This window comes from Myotis nattereri (assembly GCF_964212035.1).
Source record: "Myotis nattereri genome assembly, chromosome: 3".
In the NCBI taxonomy this organism is placed as follows: domain Eukaryota; kingdom Metazoa; phylum Chordata; class Mammalia; order Chiroptera; family Vespertilionidae; genus Myotis; species Myotis nattereri.
Window position 1 is genome coordinate 172,823,859 of NC_138077.1, and position 26,918 is coordinate 172,850,776.

The window sequence follows — 26,918 nt, forward strand, 5'->3', positions numbered from 1 at the left end:
ATTCAAAAGTTGAACCGAAAAGTGATGGGCAAATACATACTCTATTTTTTTAAAATCCACGATCCCTAAAATTTTAATATAATCCTCCATTATATTAACTCCATAAAAATTTCATTCTTGCCCTAACTGGTTTGGCTCGGTGGATAGAGCGTTGGTCTGCGGACTGAGGGTACTAGGTTCAGTTCTGGTCAAGGGCATGTACCTCGGTTGTGGGCACATCCCCAGTACAAGGTGTGCGGGAGACAGCTGATCGGTGTTTCTCTTTCATTGATATTTCTAACTCTTTATCCCTCTCCCTTTCTCTCTGTAAAATATCAGTTAAATATATTTTTTAAAAAATAATAATAACAAGACCCAAATATATGTTGGCTATTAAAAAAATTCATTCTTTTGACAAAATCAAGAGTCTGGTCAGGTTTAGTTTTAAATTCTGGCCTTAAAACCAAGTTTGCAAGGTCAGTGAAGTCAGACAAGTGTGGAAAAACTAATGTGTCTGACTTTCCCCAGCAAGTTCAAACAATCTCCCGAGGAGAAATGGCTGGCAAGGACACAGAAAGGAAGACCTGGACTGGTGGGAGGCTCATGGAATACCTAAAGCTTTTAATCCTGGCCTAAAACTATTGTTCAAAGCTCCAATGGTGGACACCCACAGAAATGAATGGCTTACAAGCAAAATACTTTACTGATGATTTGCATCTGTAAGTTGTTAATAAAATATGATGCATCTGGAGGGAGGAGATAAGTTAACGATCCAACTAAAGCTTTTAAAAGTACTGCAGATAAGTAGATGCTGGAAGAAAATAATATGAAAAACACTGGAGTACATGTATGCATGCCTTCATTCATCTTGCCTGACTTCTTTCTGCTCTTCATTCTTCAAAACAAGCTACAACTCTTAATGAATAAGCTGTCACTTTAAATTTCCAACCTCAAATTCTGTCCCCTCTTTCTAGCCCCTCTGTTGTAACCTCTCCATGTGATAAATGATATCCGGAAGGGTAGTTGTAAGGAGGATAACCTTTTAACAAAAAGGAGCTCATCACAAAACGGGCCATTTATAAATACTGATACACCATATTACTTTGGATATCAAACCATAAAGGATGATAGCCCAGTCATTTCCTAGGTGATAGCCTAATGACAAAATAGCATTCAAAATCTATGAAGTAAAGAAGCAAGTAGTCTCTGAGGACTGATATGCAAGTATAAAATTAGCAAGAAGAGAATGTATGAACTGTTTTGACTCATCTTAATGACACCGGAAAATTTCTGACAATAGTGGCTGCATATTCTGAACGGAGAAGAGAAATGAAAAATCTCCAACCAGCCAACAAGTACTACTAATGTTAAACATATGTAAGAAAATGTTAATGACAATAGAAATTGAATAGAATATTTTATTACGAATGTGTTTAGTGAACACGGTAGAGACTTTTTAAGCACAGATTTCTGCTTTCATGTGGATTCATATGGGGAAATGGAATCAATCCCTTACTCAATGAATCTAATAACAGGTGAAAGGAAGTCTAATGGACCACTGGCACTATAAACTTATACCTAACCTAAATTACTTCCTGTTCTCCCAAATACATTTGATAATCATTCTTTCATTTTTCTCATAAAACTGTAAGATTCTTTGTGAAACATAGGGCTAATATCCACATCCCTTTCAGTGTACAATAAAACAAACAGATCATAAAAGCAATCATAAAAATGCCAGCAATTTTTAAGCAGCTGAGACAGGTTATAAATTTAAAGGCAAGTCCTCTCTCTCCTAACATTTTTCTGCCTATTGTCGACCTAAATGGTTTCAGCATGAACTGAGGGTCTGCTAATTGTAACTGAAACTTGTGTGCAGTCCTTATGTGTTCTTATAGCTTAAAATGCTAAAAATAAATAAATAAATAAATAAAAATCAATTGATTGATTTAATAGGAAAGAAAGGCAGGAGGAAATAATAAGGACAGGCTGGCTACTCTTTGACTATCCCATTCCTTTAAATTGTAATGGTAAGGGCTTGACATGAAATGAGACATGAGTGTTTTTTATTTGAAGATTTTAACATACCATTACTTCATAATCGGGGCCCAGTATGTTTTCCCATCTCGATCTCAGCTCATTTTCTGAAAAGTCAGGGGCTCTTTCTGGGTTAAAAAAAAAAATTAAAAAAGGATGTTAAAGATGTTAAAGCTACTGTGAGCCAAGCACGCTACTTAATTCTTCAATAATTGCAGTTTCCGTAAATAAAATGGAAATAAGTAAAATGAAAATGCATTAACTTAGACCTACTAGGTAACATAAATCAGAAGTACCCTATAAGACTAATGTAAAATATAAAGACCGGCATGACCAAATTATGAAGGGGCTTTTGTTGTTAAGGAATACTGTAAAGGGAAGAAGTGATGAGGTATAAATGAAATTTGAATTACATACAGCTTATAAGTAAACATCCTATAGCTTATAAGTCAAATGCATCTGTTTTTGCTTTATATAATATGTCAGGACAAACATGGATTTAATTTAAATATTAATTATTTCAAAGCAGTACCTTCCACTCACCCATAGGAAAAGTAAAAACGCATCAAGCTATCTTTCCTATCAAGTAGGCATATCAACACAATCCATTCAGACTTTTCTCTTAGGTGGATATAAAGGCATGTCTGGTTTTAATTCAACCACTGAGTCCATGAGATTTAATATACAGTAATAGAAACTTTGCTTTTACTTTGGTCTTTGTGGTTTCGTTGTATCTTTAAGATTTTCTTACCTGACATTAATATTGCCTTTTTTACACAGGTAAGATGATGTTAAAGAGCTAAGACAGACTTTAAGTGTCCTGCCTGTCTTCCACATCAGCTTAGCCTGCAGCCTACCATACCGTTTGTACTCTGAATAATGCCTACTAGTCAAAAGTCAAAGTACTAAAACCATAATTTCAGATTATATTTATAGTAGTAGCATATAATAAACAAAACCCCACCTTTTTTCTTTAAGTTGAGGGAAAACTCTCAATTTTGTCACAAGATTAGACAAGTCACAGAACACTTATCACAACTGACATAACTATTTATCTAAAATCAAACAAAACTTGCAACATCAGCTCTTTCAGTCTTCAGCATGGACAGCTCATCTTGGATGCATACAACGCTTAATTACATAAAACATAATTACATATAACTTAACTAAGACTAACCTCAAAAATCAAAGACGAAGATTAATGAATACTGAAAAATTTAAATTACTAAATTTATAAAAGAATATCCATGAACTAACTATATGTTAGTTTACATTTCAGGGATAACTAACCAAAGATCCTATTAAAAACCAAACATTATTCTTGTGGGCTCTGCACCTTTCTGCCTACTTCTTGTTAACATTTCTATAAGAAATTACATTAAGAGTTCTACCATCCTGCCCATTAAACTTCTTCCAGCCAGCCAGTGTGGCTCAGTTGGTTAATCAACATTCCATACACCATGCGATTGCTGGTTCAATTTCTGGTCAGGGCACATGCCCCAGTGGGGGTCATGAAGGAGGCAGCCCATTGATGTTTCTATCTTTCTCTCCCTCTCCTATCCTCTCCCTCCAAAATCAATAAAAACATATATTTTTTTTAAAAAAAATCTTCCAGACAACAGTTTCTTATTTGGTAAACTAATTTGAATAAAATTTGCAATGCCTTGGTTGAATTGTAAGCTTAAAAACATGATATTTAAAGATGATATTTCATATACATGTATAAAATAATGTTACCATTTCCTCTTCAATTCTTTTTTTAAAATATATTTTTACTGAATTCAGAGAGGACGGGAGAGGGAGAGAGATCGAAACATCAATGATGAGAGAGAATCATTGATCAGTTGCCTCCTGAATGCCCCCTACTGGGGATCAATCCTGCAATCCGGGCATATGCCCTTGACTGGAATCAAACCCAGGATCATTCAGTCTACAGGCTGATGCTCTATCCATTGAGCCAAACCGGCCAGGATCCCCTTCAATTCTTTTGATAATACTTTACATTTCAATAATACAATGAAAGCACAGTCATGAGATTTAAAACAACACAAAATCTAAGTACCAGAGGAAAGAGATCAATTTCTTTTCAGCAGCTCAATAAATCCTAGGCTACACAAAATGATCAAAAAAATAAATAGTACGATGATCAGAAATTATTATTTCAATGGCAGTAAAGGGGAACAGAATATACCACCCCAAAATATGCCATTTTGACATGTAGGTTACTTTGAGCTGAAGGTAATAAAAACTCAACATACTCAGGAAAGAAGTTTGACCTTTCCCTTAACTACCTAAACGAATTTACATAGGGAGTCTAGCCCAGAAGAGCTATTACCATAGACAACTTTTTTTTTTTAATCTGAAAGACCTACCTGCATGGCAGGGCAAACTTCTAATTTACCAAACCTCTGCCCTTCTTGAGGTCCTATGAATTATCCCCCCCCCCCCCCGCCCCCGCCCCCACTTTGAAGCTCAGGTTCCTATCCCATTCCTTAGCTCAGAATGGCATATATGCCTCACTTTGCTCTTGGGTCCCCCATTTTTATGGGGCTCCACCACCTGAAATTTTCTCCTGCTAACCTGTCTTATGTCATTTAATTATTTATCCGGCTAAACAAACTAAAAGGGAAGAAGGAAAAAATGTTTCACCTCTGCAGCAAAAAAAGAAGAAGGCTCATAACTTCATAGCTGTTGGAATATTTTGGTCTTACTCTCATTTGAAGCTCTATATACCCATGAAGAAAAATGTACTAAGATGGATCCAAAAAGAGAAAATAAAATACTTCTAAAAGTATTTCTAACTTCAGAATGTATTTGATTTCCACTGAAAAACCTATCTGGGTTCACTTGAATTTAAACAGCAAAGACTAACTACAATTTACTTGGTTCAAAAAGAACAAGATGAGCCCTAGATGGTTTGACGCAGTGGATAGAGCGTCGGCCCAGGTTTGATTCTGGTCAAGGGCATGTTGGAGTGCATGCAGGAGGCAACCAATCCATGTGTCTCTCTCACATCGATGATTCTCTCTCTCTGTGTCTCTCCCCCTCCCTTCTGCTCTCTCTCTCTCTAAAAAAAAAAAAAAAAAAAAAAAAAAAAAGGAAAAATACCCTCAGGTGAGGATTACCAAAAAAAAACAAAAACACCCCAACAAGGTGAATTTCCAAATCATAGGAAAAATTTTAACCTGAATGAGGGATTACTCCTTCCTTCAGGCCACTCTTTCCTGAGAGAAGACAATCAAAATCAAAAGCCAAAATTTCTCTGGAACATGTGTGGTTTAAGTATTCCATTTCATTCAACTGACAAGGTCTTGCTGAGCACTTTCTGTAGGAGACTGTGTGGGACGGTTACTGAACATGCTTGCAGAACAGAGTCAGCTCTAGTAGCGGAGGGATCAAAGTGCAAAGTAAAAGAACAAAGTTGCCTACCAGTTAAAAAGAAAAGTAAAAGACAAATATTTAGCTACCTGGCAATTTGATGAAACATAAAAAAATGTATACATTATTAATTTTTATGGTGAAAAGGAAGTACTTCTATATGTATACAGATAGCTATCCTATATAATAAAAGCCTAATATGCTAAGTGTCCGGTCATCTGGTGACCGGTCAACTGTTCAACCAATCAAAGCATAATATGCTAATGACATGCCAAGGCCGCTCAACCGCTTGCTATGATGTGCACTGACCACCAGAGGGCAGACAGTCGACCGGTCAACCAGTCGCTATGACATGCACTGACGACTAGGGGGCAGAGACTCCAACCAGTGGGTTAGCTTGCTGCTGGGGTCTGGCCGATCAGGACTGGGCGAGACAGGGACAGACATGCCCTTGAGCCCTCCCACAGTCCCTCTCCGGCCCTGACCGTGCACTGGTGGGTCCCTCAGCCTGGCCTGCACCCTCTCGCAATCCGGGACCCCTCAGGGGATGTCAGAGAGCCAGTTTTGGCCCAATCCCACAGGCCACTCCCCTTGGGAGGGCACCAGATGCAGGGCTCATGGCTGGCAAGTACTGCTGTGGTGGCATAAGCCTCTCCTGATCAGGACTGATTGGGCACGAGCCCACAGCAGGGGCAGTGGGGCTGGGATGAGCGGGAGTGGCAGGTAAGAGCTGCAGGCGGCGTTGGACTGTGGGTTTTCACCCGATCCCCACAGGCCACCCAGAAGGACCCCACCCATGCATGAATTCGTGCACTAGGCCTCTGGTATATCTATATCACTAATATACAAGCTAAAATATGCAGCAATTTAAAATTCTGACAAGATTAAAAATACTCATCACATACTAATAATAATGCATTCACAATTAATATAAACAAAGAATAAACAACAATATGCTTGGCTCCCAACTGCCACAAGTGTTGTTGTTGATATTAAAAATACTCTCTTTAATAGAGCCAAAATGCCTCTAAAACTCCTCACATTATATTAACTAAAAAGAGAGAAAAAGGTTAACAAATGAGAAAGTCAAACTGCTTTGAATTGAATGCTTTGTACCTACCCAGTTTTTCTAAGGCTTGTATGTTGTCATTTTTTAGATTATCCATTCTTTCTTCAGTTTCCTCATCTTCAACATCCAAATTAGTTTCTGTGTCCACTGCTCCAGCTAGAGAGAGGGCTGGTGGTTTTGATGGTTCTACAACAGTTCCTAAAACAAGAATTGTACACTTGAATCACTAACAGCTAAAGGCCATATTTAAGTGAGCTTTTGCCCCTCCTGTTCTACTGTTTCACAACCTCATTACAAACATCTCAGGTAACTTAATAAATATGATTCCTTTATTTAAAATTTCATGTGTGATAACCAATCAATTCCTTAAAAAATAAATATGTTGGTAGTATTGAAAAGAATAAGGAAGTAGGCAGTGAGAAGAGAAAACCAAGGTAAAGTCAATGACAAAGCAGGAGTACGGGGTCGGGGATTCTTCTTGATTAAGAAACCAAAGAAACGTAACACATGCAATAAGTGCAATGCATTATCTGCCAGGAGCCGGTCCACGCTTGCTGTTTCAAGGGACCTGGGCATATATGGCATACTGTTCTTAATAGGTTTGCTCACCTTCTTGGCACTATGTGTTTTAACCAAGGTCTCTGAGAAAGGTTGTTTCCCCAGGTAGGAATTTTTCCCTGAAGTCAGGGAGGGGATGAAACTCCTTAACTAAGTGCCAGGCGGGTAGTTAATCACTTTAACTACAAACAATCATGCTTAAGCTACATAATCTTTACTCCCTGGAATGGAGATAAGAAACGCCCTAACCTTTGTAATAGAAATTGACAGGATTAAAATCAACTGGTATAAATACGGATGTAACAAGACAATAAACAGCAGAACCTCTCTGGAGATCCAGACCAGAACTTGGCTGGAGATCCTGGCTGGAGATCCTGGCTAGGCTGCTGATCAACTGAACACTGTCTCCGCGTCCTTCCTTCTTCGCCGACTCCGTCTACGCCTTTGGGAACCCCTGGACCTGCTGGGGTTGGACCCCGGCAATTATCCGTTCATGATTTCATGGGATTTGTTTGGTGGGAGAAACAAGAGAAGCTACAATATATTTAGGGACAATTGGGAAAATTTAAGTATGTGTTGGGTATCTGGTGCTAGGGAATTACTATAAATTTTCTTTGGTGTGAAAATGACATTATGTTTACCTAAAAAATATCCTTCATTGTAAAGCTATAGTCTGAAGTGTGTAGGGCTAAAGTGTCATAATGTCTATGACTCATTCTGAAATGGCTCAGGGAAAAAACATGCATAGATGAGGCAAATATGGCAAAATGATAGCTGCTGAATCTAAATAGTGGATATTTCATATATTATTTTTCAGTTTTTCTATGTTTGCAATTTTTATAACAAATGGTTAAAAAAGATAACCAGCCAAAAGTTCCTATGATCTTCACATGAGATTTTAAACTACACATAGGATTTTTAAAAATCATAAATCCATTGGTAAAAACTAAATGCACAGCCAGGCTAGCGAAAGGAATGCCAGCCAGCAGCTACTAGTGTCACTGGAGAGAATGGTTACACACCAGAGTTTATAGTACAAAGCAGTATGATGATGTGATTGTGTGCTACAAAACATATACAAATAGATACACAAACAACTACGCAGGGGTGGGTGAAAATAGGTTAAATTAGCAGCCATCATTATCTCAAAGATCCTATACAATAAAAGCCCAATATGCAAATTTGCAAATTGTCCCCTTGAACAGGAGTTTGACCGCTCGCTATGACGTGTGCTGACCACCAGGGGGCGGCATGGGACATGGTGGGGGTCAGCAACATGATGCTGGCAGCAGGCAGCAGTGGAGGCACTGCTGGCCCTGATGGGCCCTGATGAGAGCAGGACCGCAGCAGGATGGTGGAGCAGGTGAGTGAGCGGTGCCAGGCCAAGGCAGGTGTGAGCAGGGCCCAATCGCCCTGCCGATTGCCCCGAAGATGGCAACCAGTGGTGGTGGTGAGGCCTGATGACTCAGGTGGAGGGGGGCGCGTGGGTGCCCAGGGGCCCAGATGCTGCCCAGGGCCCAGAGGTCAGCTGGGACCTGCCCTTCCACCCCAGACCCTCGTGCTTCGATCACCAGCCAGGCCTAGGGACCACACCTGTGCACAAATTGCATGCACCGGGCCTCTAGTAAGTCATAAGGATATGAAATAATAACAATAATAATAAGAAAAAGATAAATAATACAATAATTAATAAATAATAAAATAAGAATAAACTGTTTTGCATACTCACAACTGTAGACCTATTTTTGCCCACCTCTATATAAGGTATACAAAAAGTAGGATTTACAGGAGAAAAAGTAAGATTTAGAATGCCAGAGGGAGCTATTGTGCAAGAGCTAGAATCTGTACAGTTTATTTCAGTAAAACAGACTTAAATGCTGTGTGGAAGGTATACCAAGCTTTGTTACATGGGCCAGAGGGCAAGGGTATAACCACTCCCCTACCTCACACAGTGGCCACACAAAAACAAGTGATTACAACAGAGTGTGATAAATTGTAAACAGAGTGCTCTTCAAAGGGTGCTAGTGAAACACACAGTAAGGACACCCAAACCATGGCAGAAGATGTGCAGATTTAGAGCCAAAACTTATCCCAATACAAATTTAAAATGTAGTCATGCCCAATAAAGAATTGCTAATTTGCCCTTGCTGATTTGGCTCAGTGGATAGAGTGTCTGCCTGGGGACTGAAGGGTCCCAGGTTCGGTTCCAGTCAAGGGCACATGCCCAGGTTGCAGGCTCAATCCCCAGTGGGGGGTGTATAGGAGGCAGCCGATTGATGATTCTCTCTTATCATTGATGTTTCTCCCTCTCCCTCTCCCTTTCTCTCTGAAATCAATAAAAATATATTTTAAAAAAAGAGAATTGCTAATTCCCAGATGACATACTTTATTTGATATAGCGGACTGAAGCCAAGGGCTAGATCAGAGCTATTAAAACCATTATATTGATATAAATATTTATGTAAACCTTTTAAGGTCAATATAGCATTTGTACAATTTGTACTATTTGAGCAACTTTAAATTTCATACAGACAATGCAGTTGACAGGGCATCTGTCTTTCAGCAGCAAAATTTCCACTATTGCATAAACTTAAAAAGTTCCAATTTAATATAAATCAATAGCAGTTGAAAGCAAAGGCTTCCAGGCTTATTATATCTTCAGAGGAAGGAAAAAAAACAACTGTATTCATCTCCTGATAAATTCTAATAGAATTATTCCTTTCTCTCTAGTTCTATATCTAGTCATTCATATTAAGTTGAATATGTGTCCCTGTGATTATTGAATTTTGTTGATCTATACGTTTATAAGTTGATAATTAAAAATTGACATGCATACAATCATGTTTTTGTTTCCTAAGGAACATTTACTATTGATATAATCTAAAAAAACAAGTATTTTTATACACATAAAAATGTTCTTGAGAGAAATTCAGGTTTTATTTTCTCTTGCTATATTTCAAAAGGTAAATCGAGAGAGAGATTAGAATCAAATATATCACTGGAAGTAAATGAAATCTGAGGTTTGCAAAATGTCAAAGCACTAGACAAATGAGAGCTCCTGAACAAAAGGTGCCAAAGGTTTATTATTCAAATGTAAGTAATGAATGAAATTTGGGAGTTTGTAGGGAAAATGATTTCCATCTCCTTTTAGAGAAACTCTCAGAGCTTAATGGGAGTCAGGCTTCATGTTCTAACATTTGGCCTGGCACATTATAATAGGCGAAGGAAGCTATTCGGTGCACAGATAGATGAGCTGATTCATTTCTCCATCACTGCATTATACAAGGTGGGTCGTTTTTCCTTCCCAGACTCACAGAGCAACTTCCATCAGTGAGCTGTTCTTCTAACCCAGCCGTGGGCAAACTACGGCCCACGGGCCGGATCCGGCCCATTTGAAATGAATAAAACTAAAAAAAAAAAAAAGACCGTACCCTTTCATGTAATGATGTTTACTTTGAATTTATATTAGTTCACACAAACACTCCATCCATGCTTTTGTTCCGGCCCTCCGGTCCAGTTTAAGAACCCATTGTGGCCCTCGAGTCAAAAAGTTTGCCCACCCCTGTTCTAACCCATACTACAAAGTGGGGAGAGGGACAGTGGAATCCTTTACCTGTGTCTGAAGGCTGTTCAACCAGTGGAGGCTGTTCAACAAGTGGCGAAGCTGGTGAGGATGTCTTCCTTCGAACCAGGGTTAGGTGTACCACTTGCCCCGCGTTACGTAATACTTCAACAACATCCTGGTTGGCAAAACCCTGAATATTCACACCATCAACCTAAAAGACATTAAACAGGTTTCAAGTTAGCTACTATTTTAAATTCTGGCAAGGTAGAATCAAATTAAGCAATTCATTTTATTCCCAAAATAATTTGTTATTAGACCTAAGAAAGTATTTGAATAAGGATGCAAAATTAGTATAAAATACGCTGACAAACTTCCTGAAACACAAGAAAGCAAATCCAAACTTGTAGTCCTAAAATCACACATTTTAACTTAAGCCTAAGAGGTAAAGAGTCTCATTTTCTGATGCTATTCAAAATTCCAAGTGCCATAAAAATATTCAGGTGAATTAGGTAGCACATCTCTACCTGCAAATATATAACCAGCTATGAACTTTTGTTTTGTTTTATGAAACTATGAAAATCTGATGCTTGTCAGAACTGCTATAATGGGATGGTTAAAGCACAGGATTTGAAATTGAGAGCCTTATTTTGGAATGCCAACCCCAGCAATGTATTGTTAACATACATACTCTGAACTTCTTTCCTCTAAAAAATGGGCATAATTTCTACTTCCCATGGTTGTCTGAGACTGCATGTAAAAATGCTGAATAAACTATAGCTATTATCCTATCTAATAAAGATGGAATATGCAAATTGACCATCACTTCACAACAAATATGGCAGCACCCACAGTCAATAAGGAGGGAATATGCAAATTAACACAACAAAGATGGCAGCGGCCAGCTCAGAACAAAGGCAGGAGGCAGCGGCCAGAGTGAAGACCCAGGTCCTGGGTGCCAGAGGGAAACCAGTGCCAGCAGCCAGGGGAAGGAAGGCCTATTCTTGCATGAATCTTTGTGCATTGGGCCTCTAGTTAAATATATATCTGTATATATTATATTTTTCTTACCAATATAAAGTGATTCTTCACAGACATTTAAAAAAGAAAAATCAAATTTAGGACCCATAAAAGTCCAAATTAATGAGATTTTACTGTACTAACAAATTTAGTTTTTTAAATTATTATGAAACTATATTAAGCCATTCCCCTCTCATACATATTATAATAAAGATAACTTTTCCCCCCAACTTGACTCAATTCTAAACAGAGTGCAGTTACTTACAGCAATTATTTTGTCATTCACTTGAATTTGTCCATTGTGGTACGCAGCGCTGCCAGGTATTACACTTTTCACATAAATCCCGGAAGCTTCCCCTAAGGTGCACAAAACATATGGAAAAGGGGAGAAAGCTCTAATTAGGCCTTGATTGCAAGATTCATATCAAGAGGTTAATTAGCTAAAGGGCTGACAGAAGGCTTGATAAATACTATTTTGAACACCAGCAGAGAAACTGATGGATTATTTCAAACTGTCACCTTCACAAGTGAGCTGAATTTGAAATGGTTTGACTGATGACTATTTCTGGAAAAATAATAGTAATGGAACCTTGAGGAAATGCACTCCAATATAAGCTGGAATTCAAAGAGCCCTCTTCTCTTCGTCTGTCACCCTTCTCAATGGACTTGGCATGGCCTTCAACGTTTTCACCTGTACTATGACAAGATTCTCCTAACAGGTCTTCCTGACTATACATAGTTCACTGGTCATGTTAGCTTCCCCAAACACAGAAAAAAGAGAGTCACACACAGTCTTCAAAAACTAGAATAATAGCAGCAACATGAAATAATCCTCATATTATAAAATAAAATATTTAACCAGGAAATATGGATATATAAAAATTACAGCTATGCAAAAAATATGCATGCCTCCAGGCAAGGACTTGGAGGGAAATTGGAAAAAGAAAACCCATAGCTCTGGATGATTTTATATTTTTATTTTTTTATATCAAACTAGGGGCCCGGTGCACGAAATTCGTGCACTGCGTGGGGGGAGGGGCGGGGGAGTGTCCCTCAGCCCAGCCTGCCCCCTCTCACATACTGGGAGCCCTCAGGCGTTGACCCCCATCACCCTCCGATCGCCTGATCGGCCCCTTGCCCAGGCCTGACGCCTCTGCCAGAGGTGTCAGGCTTGGACAGGGGACCCCCATCTCCCCCCATCACTGGCTCTGGCCCCCGCCCAGGCCTGAGGCCTCTGGCCCAGGAATCATGCCTGGGAAGGGGACCCCCATCTCCCTCTGATCGCTTGCTCCACCCCCAGCTCAAGCCTGACGCCTCTGACCCAGGCTTCAGGCCTGGGCAAGGGGACCATCATATCCCCCCCAATCCCCGGCTCTGCCCCCCACCCAGGCCTGATGCCTCGGCCAGAGGAGTTGACCCTCATCACCCTCCGATCACCAATCACCGGATCGGCCCCTTGACCAGGCCTGAGGCCTCCGGCAGAGGTGTCAGGCCTGGGCAGGGGACCCCCAGCTCCCCGCGGTTGCAGGCTCTGCCCCTGCCCAGGCCTAACGCCTCTGGCCTAGGCTTCCGGCCCAGGCAGCGGGGACCTGCAGTGGCAGCGGGGGGCGCCGCGATCGTGGGCTCCGCTTTAGGCCCAGGCAAGGGACCCCTAGCTCCTGGGACTGCCAGCTTCGACCGTGCCCAGCTCCCATCGCTGGCTCCACCCCTACTTCCTGCTATCACTGGCCAGGGTGGCAAAGGCGCCTGATTCTCCGATCATGGCTGGGGGGCAGGGCAAAGGCGGCCCCAGGGCCGCCTTTGCCCTGCCCCCCAGCTCTTAGCTCCCCCCTGGGTTTCAGATCACTGTCAGTGGCAGGGGGCTTCTTCCTGCTTTCCCTTTCGCCTCCCTGCATTGTGCCTACATATGCAAATTAGCTGCCATCTTGTTGGCAGTTAACTGCCAATCTTAGTTGGCAGTTAATTTGCATATAGCCCTGATTAGCCAATGAAAAAGGTATCGCCGTACGCCAATTACCATTTTTCTCTTTTATTAGTGTAGATGAATTTAAAATATTATCTGCAGAACAAAAATAAGCACAATGGATTTCTATCACCTACATAACAAAAGAAAATTTCACAGAATCACAATCTTCCCCAAGCTTCTTCTTTTTTATTTATTTTACTTCATCCTTCCAACAAGACAAAACTTCAGACACACAAGACTCTTGATCTTCCACCAAAACACGAAATATTTTCTTGATTTTAGACCTTTTCTTGTTTCATTTTTTTCTTCTTGTCAACCTCACCCCTTGTTTCAAGTCCTTCTCCTTTTTCATGTTTAGCACAAAAGCCTTTCTTTGTAAATTCTCCATTGCCTTCTGTCCAATTGACTCTTTTATCCACCATGATAGTTTGCTTGCATCTCTATTAAAACTTGTATTTCACCTATCATTGAATAATTGAGTTATTTACATGTTTGTCTCCCTGACAAGTCTTATGTTCATTATTCTACCTCCTCCAGAACTAAGCAAAGTAATTGCTCAAAATTTCCAATGAATGGAATAAAGAGAATTATTTTGAAAAACTACATTGAGTTTTTAAATGTTCTAGTTTTTGGATTTACCACTGCCCATCGCCTCTAATCCCAAAAACATTTTGAGGGTAAAGAAGTCAAATGATCTTTTCTTTATTCAGTAACATAAACATTAATTTTTATTAGTTCCCTATCTGTTACTTTCATTTTACTCTGCATATATAGTGTGAGATTTACAAGAAAACTCCAGATAATAAAGGTTCATAAGCCAAAAGTTTAGGAACCAAGCCATGATTTCTCTAATCAGACAGCATAGTGAGAACTACTGACATAGTTTGTTTGCAACATTATTATACAAGTGACACTTAGCTCTTTTGAAACTCATTTAAATTCTGAACCTAAAAAAGGTGGCACTTAGAAAAAGCTAGTTTTGAAAATAGTTATTTCATTAGGCTAAAATAGCACAAGGTGGTCTGACATGAATTTCATTCAGGACTTTGAATACATTAGCACTTCTAATATTTCCACCTGCTATAAGTATATAAAATAATAACTTCAGAAAAATTAACTTTCTAATCTTGCTATTTTTTTAAAAACTAGAACATTTCATAACTCTGAATTTTCGTGTTACTAGAAGATATCTGTAAAAGGTTTATTTTTCCTTACTCTAATAATTTCCTTTAATAATAGAGTAATTCTTACAGTGAAGATTACCAAAACTTTGCATGTAGGAATTGAGGGAACATTATTATGAATATTTTAAAATATGTTTTTTTTTATTGATTTAAGAGTAAGGGAGAGGGAGAGAGAGAAACATCGATGGCTGCCTCCTGCAGGCCCCCTACAGGGGATTGAGGCTGAAACCTGGGCACATGCCGTGACTGGCTATCCCTGAGAGTATTATTATTCAGAGACTTAGGCCATGCATTTATTCTTTCGGAGGTCGAACCTGCAACTTTGACATATCGGGACAAAACTCTAACCAGTTGAGCTACCCAGCTATGTATTTATTCTTACAATGTAGTCCCTTTATATGAAAGGAAAAGAATCCTAATTGAAGTATTTGTTTTATCTTATTATTTTAGTAATTAAACATAATAGTAATACTTTTTGACATTTATAATATGAAACATATGCAATAGTCATTTTACTTTATCGCATGTAAAATGTCATAATATGTAAGAGTCACACTATTCAGAATATATCTATCTTAGCCTTGACCAGTGCACTGAGAGCACGCTAGGAGTTAAAATTTGCAGGCATTTAATTTCACTGTCTAGAAACCTTAATACCCTTTACAACTATTTCCAAATATGAAATAGAAATGATTCATTTACCTGTATGAGCACTTCCAACATAGCCAACAATTCTAATCCCAAGACTCTGTCCATCTTTTTTAATGAGCTCAACATTGTAAGTTTCATAAAGAGAATTGTCCTGAAAAGAAAAAATAATTGTAATTATACATAATGTTTAGTCACATAACTGCATTCATAATAAATCTGTGCATGGTTTGTCAAGTATTTTTTTAGCACCTATGGTAGGCAGAATTTTAAGATGGTCCTGACTTTTGACCCCTGGTGTTATTTCTGTGTTTGTCACATTACATGGCAAGAGGGAGATTATCCAGGTGAGCCTCATCTAATCAAGCACCCTTCGAAAGCAGAGTTTTCTCCTGCTGGTGGCAGAAAGGGAAGTGAAAAAGATTTGAAGTGTAAGGACTGGACTTGTGGTTTGAAGATGGAGTGGGTCATGTGAGAAGGAATACAGGGGGCCTCAAAGATGCCCTTAGCTGCCAGCCAGCAGAGAGACTTCAGCCCTACAGCTGCAAAGAACTGCACTGTCAGCCATCTAAACAGGTCTGGAAATGGATTGTCCCAGAGCATCCAAACTTAGAGCCCAGCCAGCCCACACCTTGATTTTGGCCTTATAAGAATCTAAGCAGACAGCTCAGCCAAGCCCATGCAGATTTCTGACCTATAGAACTGTGAACTAACAAAGGGTAGTTTCAAGCCACTAGGTTTGTGATTACCTGTTACAAAACAATAGAAAACTAATACAGCCAAGATGAAAAAAAAAAATTCAGGATTAATTTCTATGTGAAAGAAGTAAATGTAAAGAAAATTTTAGAAACAAATGGTAAGACTAATTTTTGTGCCCAGCCACGATGGCTCAGTGGTTGAGTCAACCTATGAACCAGGAGGTCACAGTTCAATTCCTGATCAGGGCACATGCCTGGGTTTCGGGCTCGATTCCCAGTAGGGGGCGTGCAGGAGGCAGCCGATCAATGATTCTCTCTCATCATTGATGTTTTTCTCTCTCTCTCTCCCTCTCCCTTCACCTCTAAAATCAACAAAAAAATTTTAATGGCTAATTACTGTAATAGTCATTGTGAGCAAAAAATATTGACCTAAAACTTATTTTCATTACTTGTCTTCTAATTTCAGATATTTCTGTAAAAGAGTAAGGTATCTAAAAACATAATGCCTTGCTGTCAGTTCAAAACATTAAGAGTAGAAAGCAAACAACTGATTGCAACAAATTCTCACTTACCACAGTTACACTGCTCCCTCACTACAAAGGCAAATAACTTTACAGAAGACACCAAATGCCCCTTTAGATGAAGATGAAAGTGGCTTTCTAACCTCCTTCTCCTCCTCTTTTTCTCTTCCTCTGGGCCCCTCCCTTTAAAAAACCATTTTTCCTTTTACCTAATTACCTTGTTGATTCAAAGCTTATGAGATAGTTGAAAGAGCTTGCAATGAATGAGGAAGACCTGAATTCTAATCCCAGCTCTGCCACCGACTCTTTATATGACCTTTAACAACTTATTTGGACTTCTGTTTTCTCATCTTTAAATGAATGGTAAGACCTATCTTTTAGAATTCTTGGGAGGAATTCAGATGACCTGAACAATTCCAGGTACTTGACAACAATTAATAATAATGATTGTTACTATATAACTATAATGATTATTATTAATCATAATAAATATTATTATTAATGTTTACTCCCTTTGGCCAATTTGTTTCTATCAGTGACAACTGTCATACAATTGATCAGTTTTTAGTTTCTACTCCACCATCTGGATGTCTCCTCACCAATCTAATGAAATAGAAATGGCAAGAATTATTTCTCTCCAATTTATAGATGAGTAGCTGAGGCTCAGAGAGGTGGAATGACTTAACCCTGAGAAACAGCAAAAATGAAAACCAAACTTGTCAATGTCTCCAAATTAGGCTCTTCTGCTGCTTCACTTGTGGGCATTGTGGCACTCCTCACACCAGCGTGGCATTTCAAGTAGAAGGTGTTTCTACTCTTACAATGTATCACACCCAGTACTTGATTTATGATGAAAGAATAATTTATGTACTCACAGAACTAGGGCTCCTGTTAGGCACAGCAGGCAGGGCAACAGGTAAGGCTGTAGGGGTTGGAGGGGTTACAGAAATTTCACCAATTGGGTCTCTTGCAACTAGCATCCTGACTGAATTCCCACAGTTCCTCAGCACTTGTGCAACTTGCTCACTGGTCATTCCCTGCACATTTGTGCCACCAATCTTCAAGATGTGGTCTCCTGTCTGGAGTCTTCCATCCTTTAATCCAAGAAAGAAACAAAATTATTCTGAGAAATCAATGATCTAACTTCACTAGTTAATAGCAATTCATCAAGACTTTGCGTTGTGGCAAAATGGCTGGCAAAGAAGACATCTAAAAATGCTGAATAATATATAATATTTTAAGTGAATGGTTGAATTGGCAACAGAGAAAAAGAAATCCTCGCAAAAAAGAATAAAAAGGAGGTGGGGGTGGGGGTGGGGGCAGGGGAGAGTTCAAAAGGAGGAGTAACCAGAATTCTAAAACAGGTATTTGCTTGAGGGTATCATTTCATGCCCAGTGGCCTAGAGCCAGGGTATTAATGGCCACATATGCAAGGAAGAGGTCAGAAATCCCTGGGCATCAAGAAAGGAAGGAGGTCAGATCAGAAGCATAAAGGTAGAAACTCTGAAGGCCAGCAAGGTCAGTGGCATGTCCGAGGGACAGCAGGTGTCAGTGTGGTTGGAACAGAATGAGCAAAGAGCACAGGAGTCAAAGAAGAGATGAGAGCACGGCCAGGGTCAGTCAGCAGTGTAGGGCATCTGCTCCAATTGAGTAGGAAGGGAACTCATTTGAGTGCTTTGAGCAGAGGAGTGATATTACCTGTTTTAGTTTTAACAAGACCGCTCAAGTCTATGTGCTAAAAATAAAACTATAGGAGAGGAAACAATAGAAACAGAGATACCAGTTAATAAAGCTATAATCTAGAGATAACCATAGCTTGGACTAGGTTAGCAGTTGGGGTGTTGAGAAGTGAGGTTCTAGATGTATTTTTAATGAATTGTCCACAGGCTCTCCTAAGCACGTTGTGGGGTGTGAAGGGAAAAAAATTGTCAGCCTAAGAACTGAAAAGACTCAGAGAAAAGAAATAGATGCAAGGAGGAAATAATTATGTGAAAAGGGATAAAAAATTGATGGATTTCTACTTTAAGCACTGGTAAGTTGATATCCTGTTATTATCAATGCAACAAATTTGAAATAAAACAACTACTTAAGAAAAAGTCAGTGGTCATGATGAAAAATAAGGGTAAAACAGCTTCTGTAAATCGAACCATCCTTGAACAGAATCATGGCCTGACCAAAGAATAAAGAATATGTCAAATAAGTGTTTTCATACTTGGCTTGGCCAAAGAAGGGCACTTCACCACAAGTCATATTTAGTCACTTCCTCGGCACTATTACTTTTCCTATTTTACCTCAACTCAACTTAAAATGATGGAGATAATTTGCATCTGTCACTGAAAGTCAAACATTTTCTTCTTCCAGAAAAACAGGTGTTCTAGGGAATTCATAAGTGTAAAAATAGTATTAGATTGATAGGAAAGATAACAAAATGACAGCTACCTTGTTTATGTCCAGCATCCCCAAATACTGCATTTAATTAATATTTTCTGATCAGCATTCTCCCTCCATAACCTGTCTATGTGTAAGAAAACTAAAAGGCATTAGAGCCCTTTCTGTTATTTTAAGAGAAGTCTTAAATCAATGATAACTAATAAATTGCTATGCCAAGATTCAAAGTGTACGCTAATCAAACAACAAAAATATTTATTAACCCATAGATTTTTTTCAAAAGAGAAAAAACATGATGCATATAGGCAAAGATAGTATGGGAGGCATAAATATTAAAAGAGCTGTCATAACTGGGTACCACATTATTATAGTGAAAGCACTAACATATATATCACTTAGAGTTTTTAAAATATACTTTAATCCAATTTAGCAGTTATTGGCATATGTGTGTGTGTGTGTGTGTGTGTGTGTGTGTATAACTTTGCATTTTAAGTTCGGCTATTGTTAATAATAACTTCAATTCAAAAAATATTTGAAAACCTATGCCCTGGCTGGGTGGCTCAGTTAGTTGGAGCATCATCCCATTCACCAATAGGTTGCAGGTTCGCCGAGCCGGTTTGGCTCAGTGGATAGAGCATCAGCCTGCGGACTCAAGGGTCCCAGGTTCGATTCCGGTCGGGGGCATGTACCTTGGTTGCGGGCACATCCCCAGTGGGGGGCGTGCAGGAGGCAGCTAATCGATGTTTCTGTCTCATCGATGTTTCTAACTCTCTATCCCTCTCCCTTCTTCTCTGTAAAAAATCAATAAAATATATTTTAAAAAAAAAAATAGGTTGCAGGTTCCATTCCTGGACAGGGCACATATCTAGGTTGGGGGTTCGATCCCTGGTTGGGAAGTGTAAGGGAGGTAACCAATCAATGTTTCTCTCTCACAATGATGTTTCTGTCTCTCTCCCCCACTTCCTCTCTAAAATAAAAAAAATAAACAAAAATATTTGAAAACTAAAGAAATTCAGGCCTGCTCTATAAAAGAAATAAAGAAATCAAATCTGCTTCTTCAAAAACTAAAAAATAGCACCAAATAATTCCACAACTCAAAAAATAAAATCATTACTGCTTTTGATTCAAGGCTGCTTTTTATCACTGGTCTTTAATCAAAAGGCAACGTGTCATTGACAGAAAGTAGTGACCTTATAAAATATTCTTTCCCCGAAGGAATTAAAGAAAGGTACTAAATTTAAGTATATCTTTCCTACCCTAGTCAAATTCCCAGAGCCCTCATCCACTGATTTTTTAAGGATAAAGAAATATCTGTTTATAGACTCACTCAAACAAAATGGCTTGGGAATAACCAGCCGTTTAGTGGCCTCAAGCTGGCCTTTGCCCTTTCTAGACTGAAAATTCCGCATGGGCCACACCCACCCTCCAATGCTTGGTAATATTATTTTCTGAGTATTAAAGTTTACTAGATAGTTATTATGACTCATACTATAATTGCCTCATACCAAAGAGTCAATAATTCATGACAACTTTTAAAGGGGCTGAGTTGTAAGAGTCCTCTTGTGGAGACAAGGGGGTAACTCCGTGTCCCTGATTTGCCTAGAATTACTGCAGACCACAGGAAAGAGATTTCTGCAAAACAAAGCTGTTTTACACTGCCCATTAGAAACTTTTTTTTTTTTCAGTGCCCTTGGCCGGAATCGAACCTGGGACCCTTCAGTCCGCAGGCTGATGCTCTATCCACTAAGCCAAGCTGGCTAGGGCAGAAACTTTTTTTAAGAAAAACTTCCAGCTGCTGAAAAATTTTTAAATTTTTGCCATAACTGAAGAGAATTCTCACAAGATCTGTGCTTCAGGTACCGTGGATTTTTGAGAGTGTCTGAAGATTACAGGAAGTTGTTACTTCTTTCAGCTCCTCTTACATGATACTATACATATACTTTCCTTATCTATAGAATCGGCCCTGATTACATTGATAGGTTATTGTAGACAGATTCCAATAAATGCTTCTAAACTCTTATGAATCAATATTTTTCCATTTCATTTACTTTATGATGTTCAAGGCAGTAGACAGAAGGTCAAGTAAGGGCACTGGAGTCAGACACACCCAAGTTCAATCCTGGCTCTACTTTGATCAAGCTGTGTGGCCAGAGGTCAATTCTAAATCTCAGCTCCCTCTTAAACAAAATGGGAATAAATTCCTTTCCCATTGAGTTGTGAGCATTACACTCAATACTATATATAAAATATTTAGGCTAGTACCTTGCTTACAGCAAAGCAAGTCCTCAAATGCATCCAAGTCTGATGCCTCTTCAGGCCACGGTAACCTCAGTTCAGTGTTCTTTGCTGCACCCTCTCAACTCTATATCCTTTTTTAACTACACATATTGACTTATATGTACACAAAATGAAACATAAGGGTCTGTTTTATGAAACCCTTTGAAATAAAAAATACTGACTTCTTTTTCTAACTTGCTGTCATACAATTTTATATTCTTTGAGAAAAAGTGGTAGTTATTAATCCCTTCAGCAGAATGTAGGTATGTCTTTAAGGTCAATCGTGATCACATCTGAACTAATGACCTAAGACATCCATATTCCCTTACCATGAAGGTTGCATATTCAGTATGTTTTAATTAAAAGCAATATTCCATTTAATCTTTTTAAAGCTGTGATCAGGCTACATGAGCAACAACTTGTAAAGACTTAGCAACAATGCAGAGTCGGTTGAAGAGATTCTACCTGACATTAGCTGAGGTGAATGGAAGAGAGAAGTGACTACTGCTGTTTGGGTCTCACCAAAGTCCCTACAGGAAAGAGTCAAGAATCTGTTGTGCCTACAGCTGGCTATATTCCCTGATGATACGTAGGTATGACCATGCCCGGATAGGTGCACATCAGGAAAAACAACAACATTAAGGCCAACTTTGAATAAATAGATTTAAGAAGTAAAGCACAGGCTTCAGAGTTAAACAGTTGTGGGCTCAATCTTGACCTTGTCATTTTCCAGCTAAGTAGCCTTGGGCAATTTCTTAAGTTTCCATATCTATAATTTGGGAATAAGATTTATGACTGTGTTAAGGATTATATGAGAATAATTCTTAAAAACAATGTCTGGCATAAACACTTGCTTCTCCATTAGGACTCTGAGAGGCACACCCCTACCCCCTCCTTGATGACCTAAAACAGTAACAATCCCTTCCGGTAAGGGTGAAAAATCAGACCTGGGCTTTTCTCAACAGTGTCTCAAAGGGATTAATTTGGGAAACTCTGCACATTATATTCTCCTTGTGAAAATTCATAACACACATTAGGATATTAAAAGCTCAGAAAATTCTTACAGTAAGGAACCTATTTGATTTTATTTAACTTGGTGTTTTCTAAATTTAATTGACCCTTTGTTTTCCACAATAACCGCTCCACTTTGCATCTTGAAAAATGTTATTCCAGCAACCAAGCCTATTAAACTGGCAAAGAGGGAGGGAAGGATATGAGAAAAGATTTCAAAATACTCCACAATTTCTCATTCCTTTCCAAGTTACAAAAAATCCTCAAAGATGACTGTTTTGTGCCACGGCTGTGTTTTAAGGACCCACAAAATGACCATTCTCAACCTTTTTGGTCTTAGAACCCCTTTGTACTCTTAAAAACTATTAAGGACGCCCTGGCCAGATTGCTAAGTGGCTAGAGTGTCAGCTCATGGACCGAAGGATCTCGGGTTCCATTCCTGGTCAGGGCACATGCCTAGGTTGCAGGCTCGATCCTCAGTGTGGTGCGTGCAGGAGGCAGACTATCAATGATTCTCTCATCATTGATGTTTCTATCACTATCTCCCTCTCCCTTCCTCTCTGAGATCAATACAAACACACAAACAAAAGCAACTGAGGTTTCCTGGAGAAGAAATTCTGCTGAAAGACCATAACAGAAAACCTGCTAACCTCCCTACAAATTTCAAAGTTCAGACTGAACATCAAATCTTGCCTGAGTTTCCAGCCGACTAGCCTGACTTACAGATTTTAGACTTGCCAGTATACATATGTCAAAATTTAATAAAATGTAGACTTTATGTATGTGCAATTTATTATGTATCAATTATACCGCAAAGATTACTCAGAAACTCGAAGAGCTTTTTTTTTTTTTTTTAGTATTTTTTTTTTATTGCTTAAAGTATTACAAAGGGTATTACATATGTGTCCTCGAAGAGCTTTTTGATATCTCTCCCTCGATATCTATTAATATCTACTGAATTAGAAAATAGTGCTTTGATTTTACATATTTAACACATTAATATATATGATATTGGTGTATATATTTTTTATTCTTTAAAAAGCTATATAAAACTAGTGAGAAGAGTGGTGTTTTAAATTATTTTTGCAAGCCTCTTCAATGTCTGGCTTAAAAGAAGACAGCTGAATTTTCATATCTGCTTCAGCTTTCAATATGTTGCAATATGTTGTTTTGGTTAATGTATATAAAAAAATCTGGTTTCAATCAAATACATAGTTAGAAAATGGAGAAGTGTTTTAATAGCCTTTTCAACCCATTCTTCTTGGATAATACAGCAGAACTCCACAAGTAGTGGTTTCTTAAAGAACAGTTGCCATGTAGAATCAGAAAATACATCCAAGAAACCTTCAAACAGTTTCATTCATATCTACTGATCTATCTTGAATGGATCTTTTACCTATATATTATTTTGTCATATCACACATTGGTCTTTAGAAAATACTGATTCACAGAACTATGAAGACCTTCCAAATAGTGACATATTTAATTACAAAATATTAATATCACCAACAATCTAATCAGAACTCTTTAAATATTGAAAACATTCAAGCGCACAGTAAAGCACAAATTTTCCAAAATTCTAACTCGTTTGGAAGTTCAAATTTCATAATCATTAACAAATGCTCTCAGTTGTTTTCCTTGAAATAACAGGCTCACTTCATTCATTTTCAAGAAAATATCTGTCAAATACCCAAGTCTGAATGATCATAATTTTCCTGTCAGATATTCTTTCAAAAAATGAAAATATTGCCAGAACCGGTTTGGCTCAGTGGATAGAGCGTCGGCCTGCAGACTGAAAGGTCCCAGGTTCGATTCCGGTCAAGGGCATGTACCTTGGTTGCACGCACATCTCCAGTAGGAGATGTGCAGGAGGCAGCTGATCGATGTTTCTCTCTCATCGATGTTTCTAACTCTCTATCCCTCTCCCTTCCTCTCTGTGAAAAATCAATAAAATATATTAAAAAAAAAAAAATGAAAATACTGTCCCAGGTGGTTCCCAGAGGCAGCAGGGCGGGGGAAGACAAAATGGGTGAAGGAGATCAAAAGGTACAAATTTCCAGCTACAAAATATAATATATAGCATAGTGATTCTAATTAATAATATTGCACTATATATTTCAAAGTTGCTAAGAGAATAGATTTTATTTTTTTATATATTTTATTTTTAAAAAATTCTTTATTGTTGAAAATATTCCATATGTCTCCTTCCCCCCCCTCCCCCATTGACTTCTCCCCGCCCACTCCCACCACCCAGCACATGCCCTCACCCCCGCTAGGGTCTGTGTCCATTAGTTATGCTTATATGCATGCATACAAGTCCTTTGGTTGATCTCTTAAAACTTCTCTTCATAAGGAAAAAAACTATATATGGTAATGGATAACTTACTGTGGTGATCATTTTACAACACATATAAATATTACATTATTACATTGTACACCTGAAACTATACAATGTTGAATGTTAATTACATCTCAAATTTTTTAATAAGGGCCAAAGTTTTAAAATAAAACAAAATTTAAAGATTAAAAGGCTGTTTAATATTTAAAAAGCGGATACTATGTCTTACAAATGTTTTTAAGGCAAAACAACCATCATACTCCAGTATATGGCAGAAGTGCTGTATGGTACATCCCATTTTGTCACACAATATTAAAAACATGTGCACTTAAAGGTTAAAATGTACAAAATTAATCATTGCTATTGCACTTTCTTAAGTGAAACTGGCCTTTTTTTTTTCTTTTTTGCTGCAAGCACATGGTGGAGAAGAATAAGACGACTGCTAGTACAGTTCGATGCCACTGCCTGTTTCACACTAAGGAACCAGCAGTTTCAGCCTGCCACTGCTTTTGTATCATCAGTGCAAATTTCAACATGGTGAAAGAGCTAATAGCATCTTAGTATTAATAGCTGGTGTTGCTCAGTGATTAAGAGCATTGGCCTGCACACCAAAGGGTCGTGAGTTCGATTCCCAGCAGGGCACGTGTGGAGGCAACTAATCGATGTGTCTGTCACATCACATCAATGTTTCTCTCTCTCTCCCTTTTACTCCCTCCCCTGTTACACTCTCCCTAAAAATCAATGGAAAAAAATATCCTCTGGTGAGGATTAACAGCAAAAAAAAAAAAAATTGCTTTGATCTTGTTGACCCTCTGCAAGACACTCAGACCTTGACAGGTGTCTGCTCTAAATAAATGCAGATAGATTCTAAAAGTATAATAGAAATATTAGTAGCTCCACAATTAGTACAACATGGGGAGCAAGCTGGCTTAGAAATGGGGAACGGCTGAATTTGCCTCAAACTGCATTTGCATAGCAAGTTTATTTTTATATATGTTTATTAGAAGGGATAAATGTGTATATAACTGCAATTTAATCAGTGAAATTTACATATTATTGTGATGATGAACATTCTATATAATATAGGCTCATTATTAAGTGGCATCATAACCAAATTTCTAAGTTCATTTCCAAAAACTAAAGGTTTTTTAAAATATATTTAATATTTTCTTCAATGTAAAACTAAGCAGAAACAGCTGGTAAGTTTTTAAAAGGCCCACTTTCAGATCAAACAGTGCTAAATAATAAAGTGTAGTCATTTGTTTGACAATGCCAAAATTTTTTAATTCAAGTAAAATTTACCGCATAAATTGAGACAACTATTTATAACCACTGTACCTTCTGATTGTAACCCACGTTATAAAGTTATATTTCAAGCCATACAATTTAAATTATATAAAACCAGAATAAAACCAAAAAATATCAACTTACTCGGTCTGCTAATCCTCCGGGAACTATAGTCCTCACAACCACACCACTTGACTTCCCTCCAACTATTCCAAAACCTAATCCAGAGCCATCATTAATGAGCTCAACATCTTCAATATGGCCCCAACGAATCTACAAATTAATAGCAAGGGCCAAAGTGTTAGTTAAATTACTAATGTAACAGATATACAACAAACTAAACATTCATACAATTAATCAAGACAATTTTCTAGAGGCTAAGAGTTATGTAAAGATCATCATATGATCCCTGCCCTTAAGGATTTCATAATCCAGTAGAGAGACAAACTAAAATATAAATAATTAAAATACAAGACAGAATATCAGAATATCGGGTCACAGACACTGTAGCTCTAGAACCGAAGCATCCAGTTCCTCAGTCTATGCCCAGGATCTAGCAGTGTCCAGCACCTAGAAGGAACATATATGTTTATCTGAATTGAAAAAGAATCACAAAGTATTATAAGGACTGGGGGGAAGTGGTGCAGACAAGTCAAATCTAATCAAGAATTATGGAAAGCTTCAAGGAAAAGGTGGCATTTTAATTGCACTACTGAGAAAAAAAGACATTCAAGCAAAAAAGAAAATGTAAGGGCAAAGCTGGGCTTGAATAAGCAAGTGGGAATAAAAAAGTTTTTAGAAGAGGGAATGACAAGAACAAAGCAGTGGTTTAGGAAGATTAATCTGGCAGCAATGTGAAGTAGGAAATGATGAGAAGGACACAAGACAATAAGACTAATTTAATAAACTCCTATGAGGAAGAGGAAAGGTAGGCCCAACTGAAGATATTAGCATTAGGATTATACAAATCAGACTAAGAGACATGACATTTCCCCTC

General features: G+C 38.4%; 1 protein-coding gene across 1 annotated transcript in view; it reads right to left on the reverse strand.

Moving 5' to 3' along the window:
• Positions 1–26,918, reverse strand: part of PATJ (PATJ crumbs cell polarity complex component) — a 304,927-nt gene that overhangs the window by 249,695 nt on the left and 28,314 nt on the right. The window contains exons 7-13 of the mRNA XM_081087464.1: positions 26,066–26,194; positions 17,496–17,714; positions 15,456–15,555; positions 11,869–11,960; positions 10,635–10,797; positions 6,515–6,661; positions 2,068–2,144 (exon numbers count right to left, since the gene is read on the reverse strand). Of these exons, the coding sequence (XP_080943590.1) occupies positions 2,068–2,144; positions 6,515–6,661; positions 10,635–10,797; positions 11,869–11,960; positions 15,456–15,555; positions 17,496–17,714; positions 26,066–26,194 (927 nt within the window). The remainder of the gene's footprint in view (positions 1–2,067; positions 2,145–6,514; positions 6,662–10,634; positions 10,798–11,868; positions 11,961–15,455; positions 15,556–17,495; positions 17,715–26,065; positions 26,195–26,918) is intronic.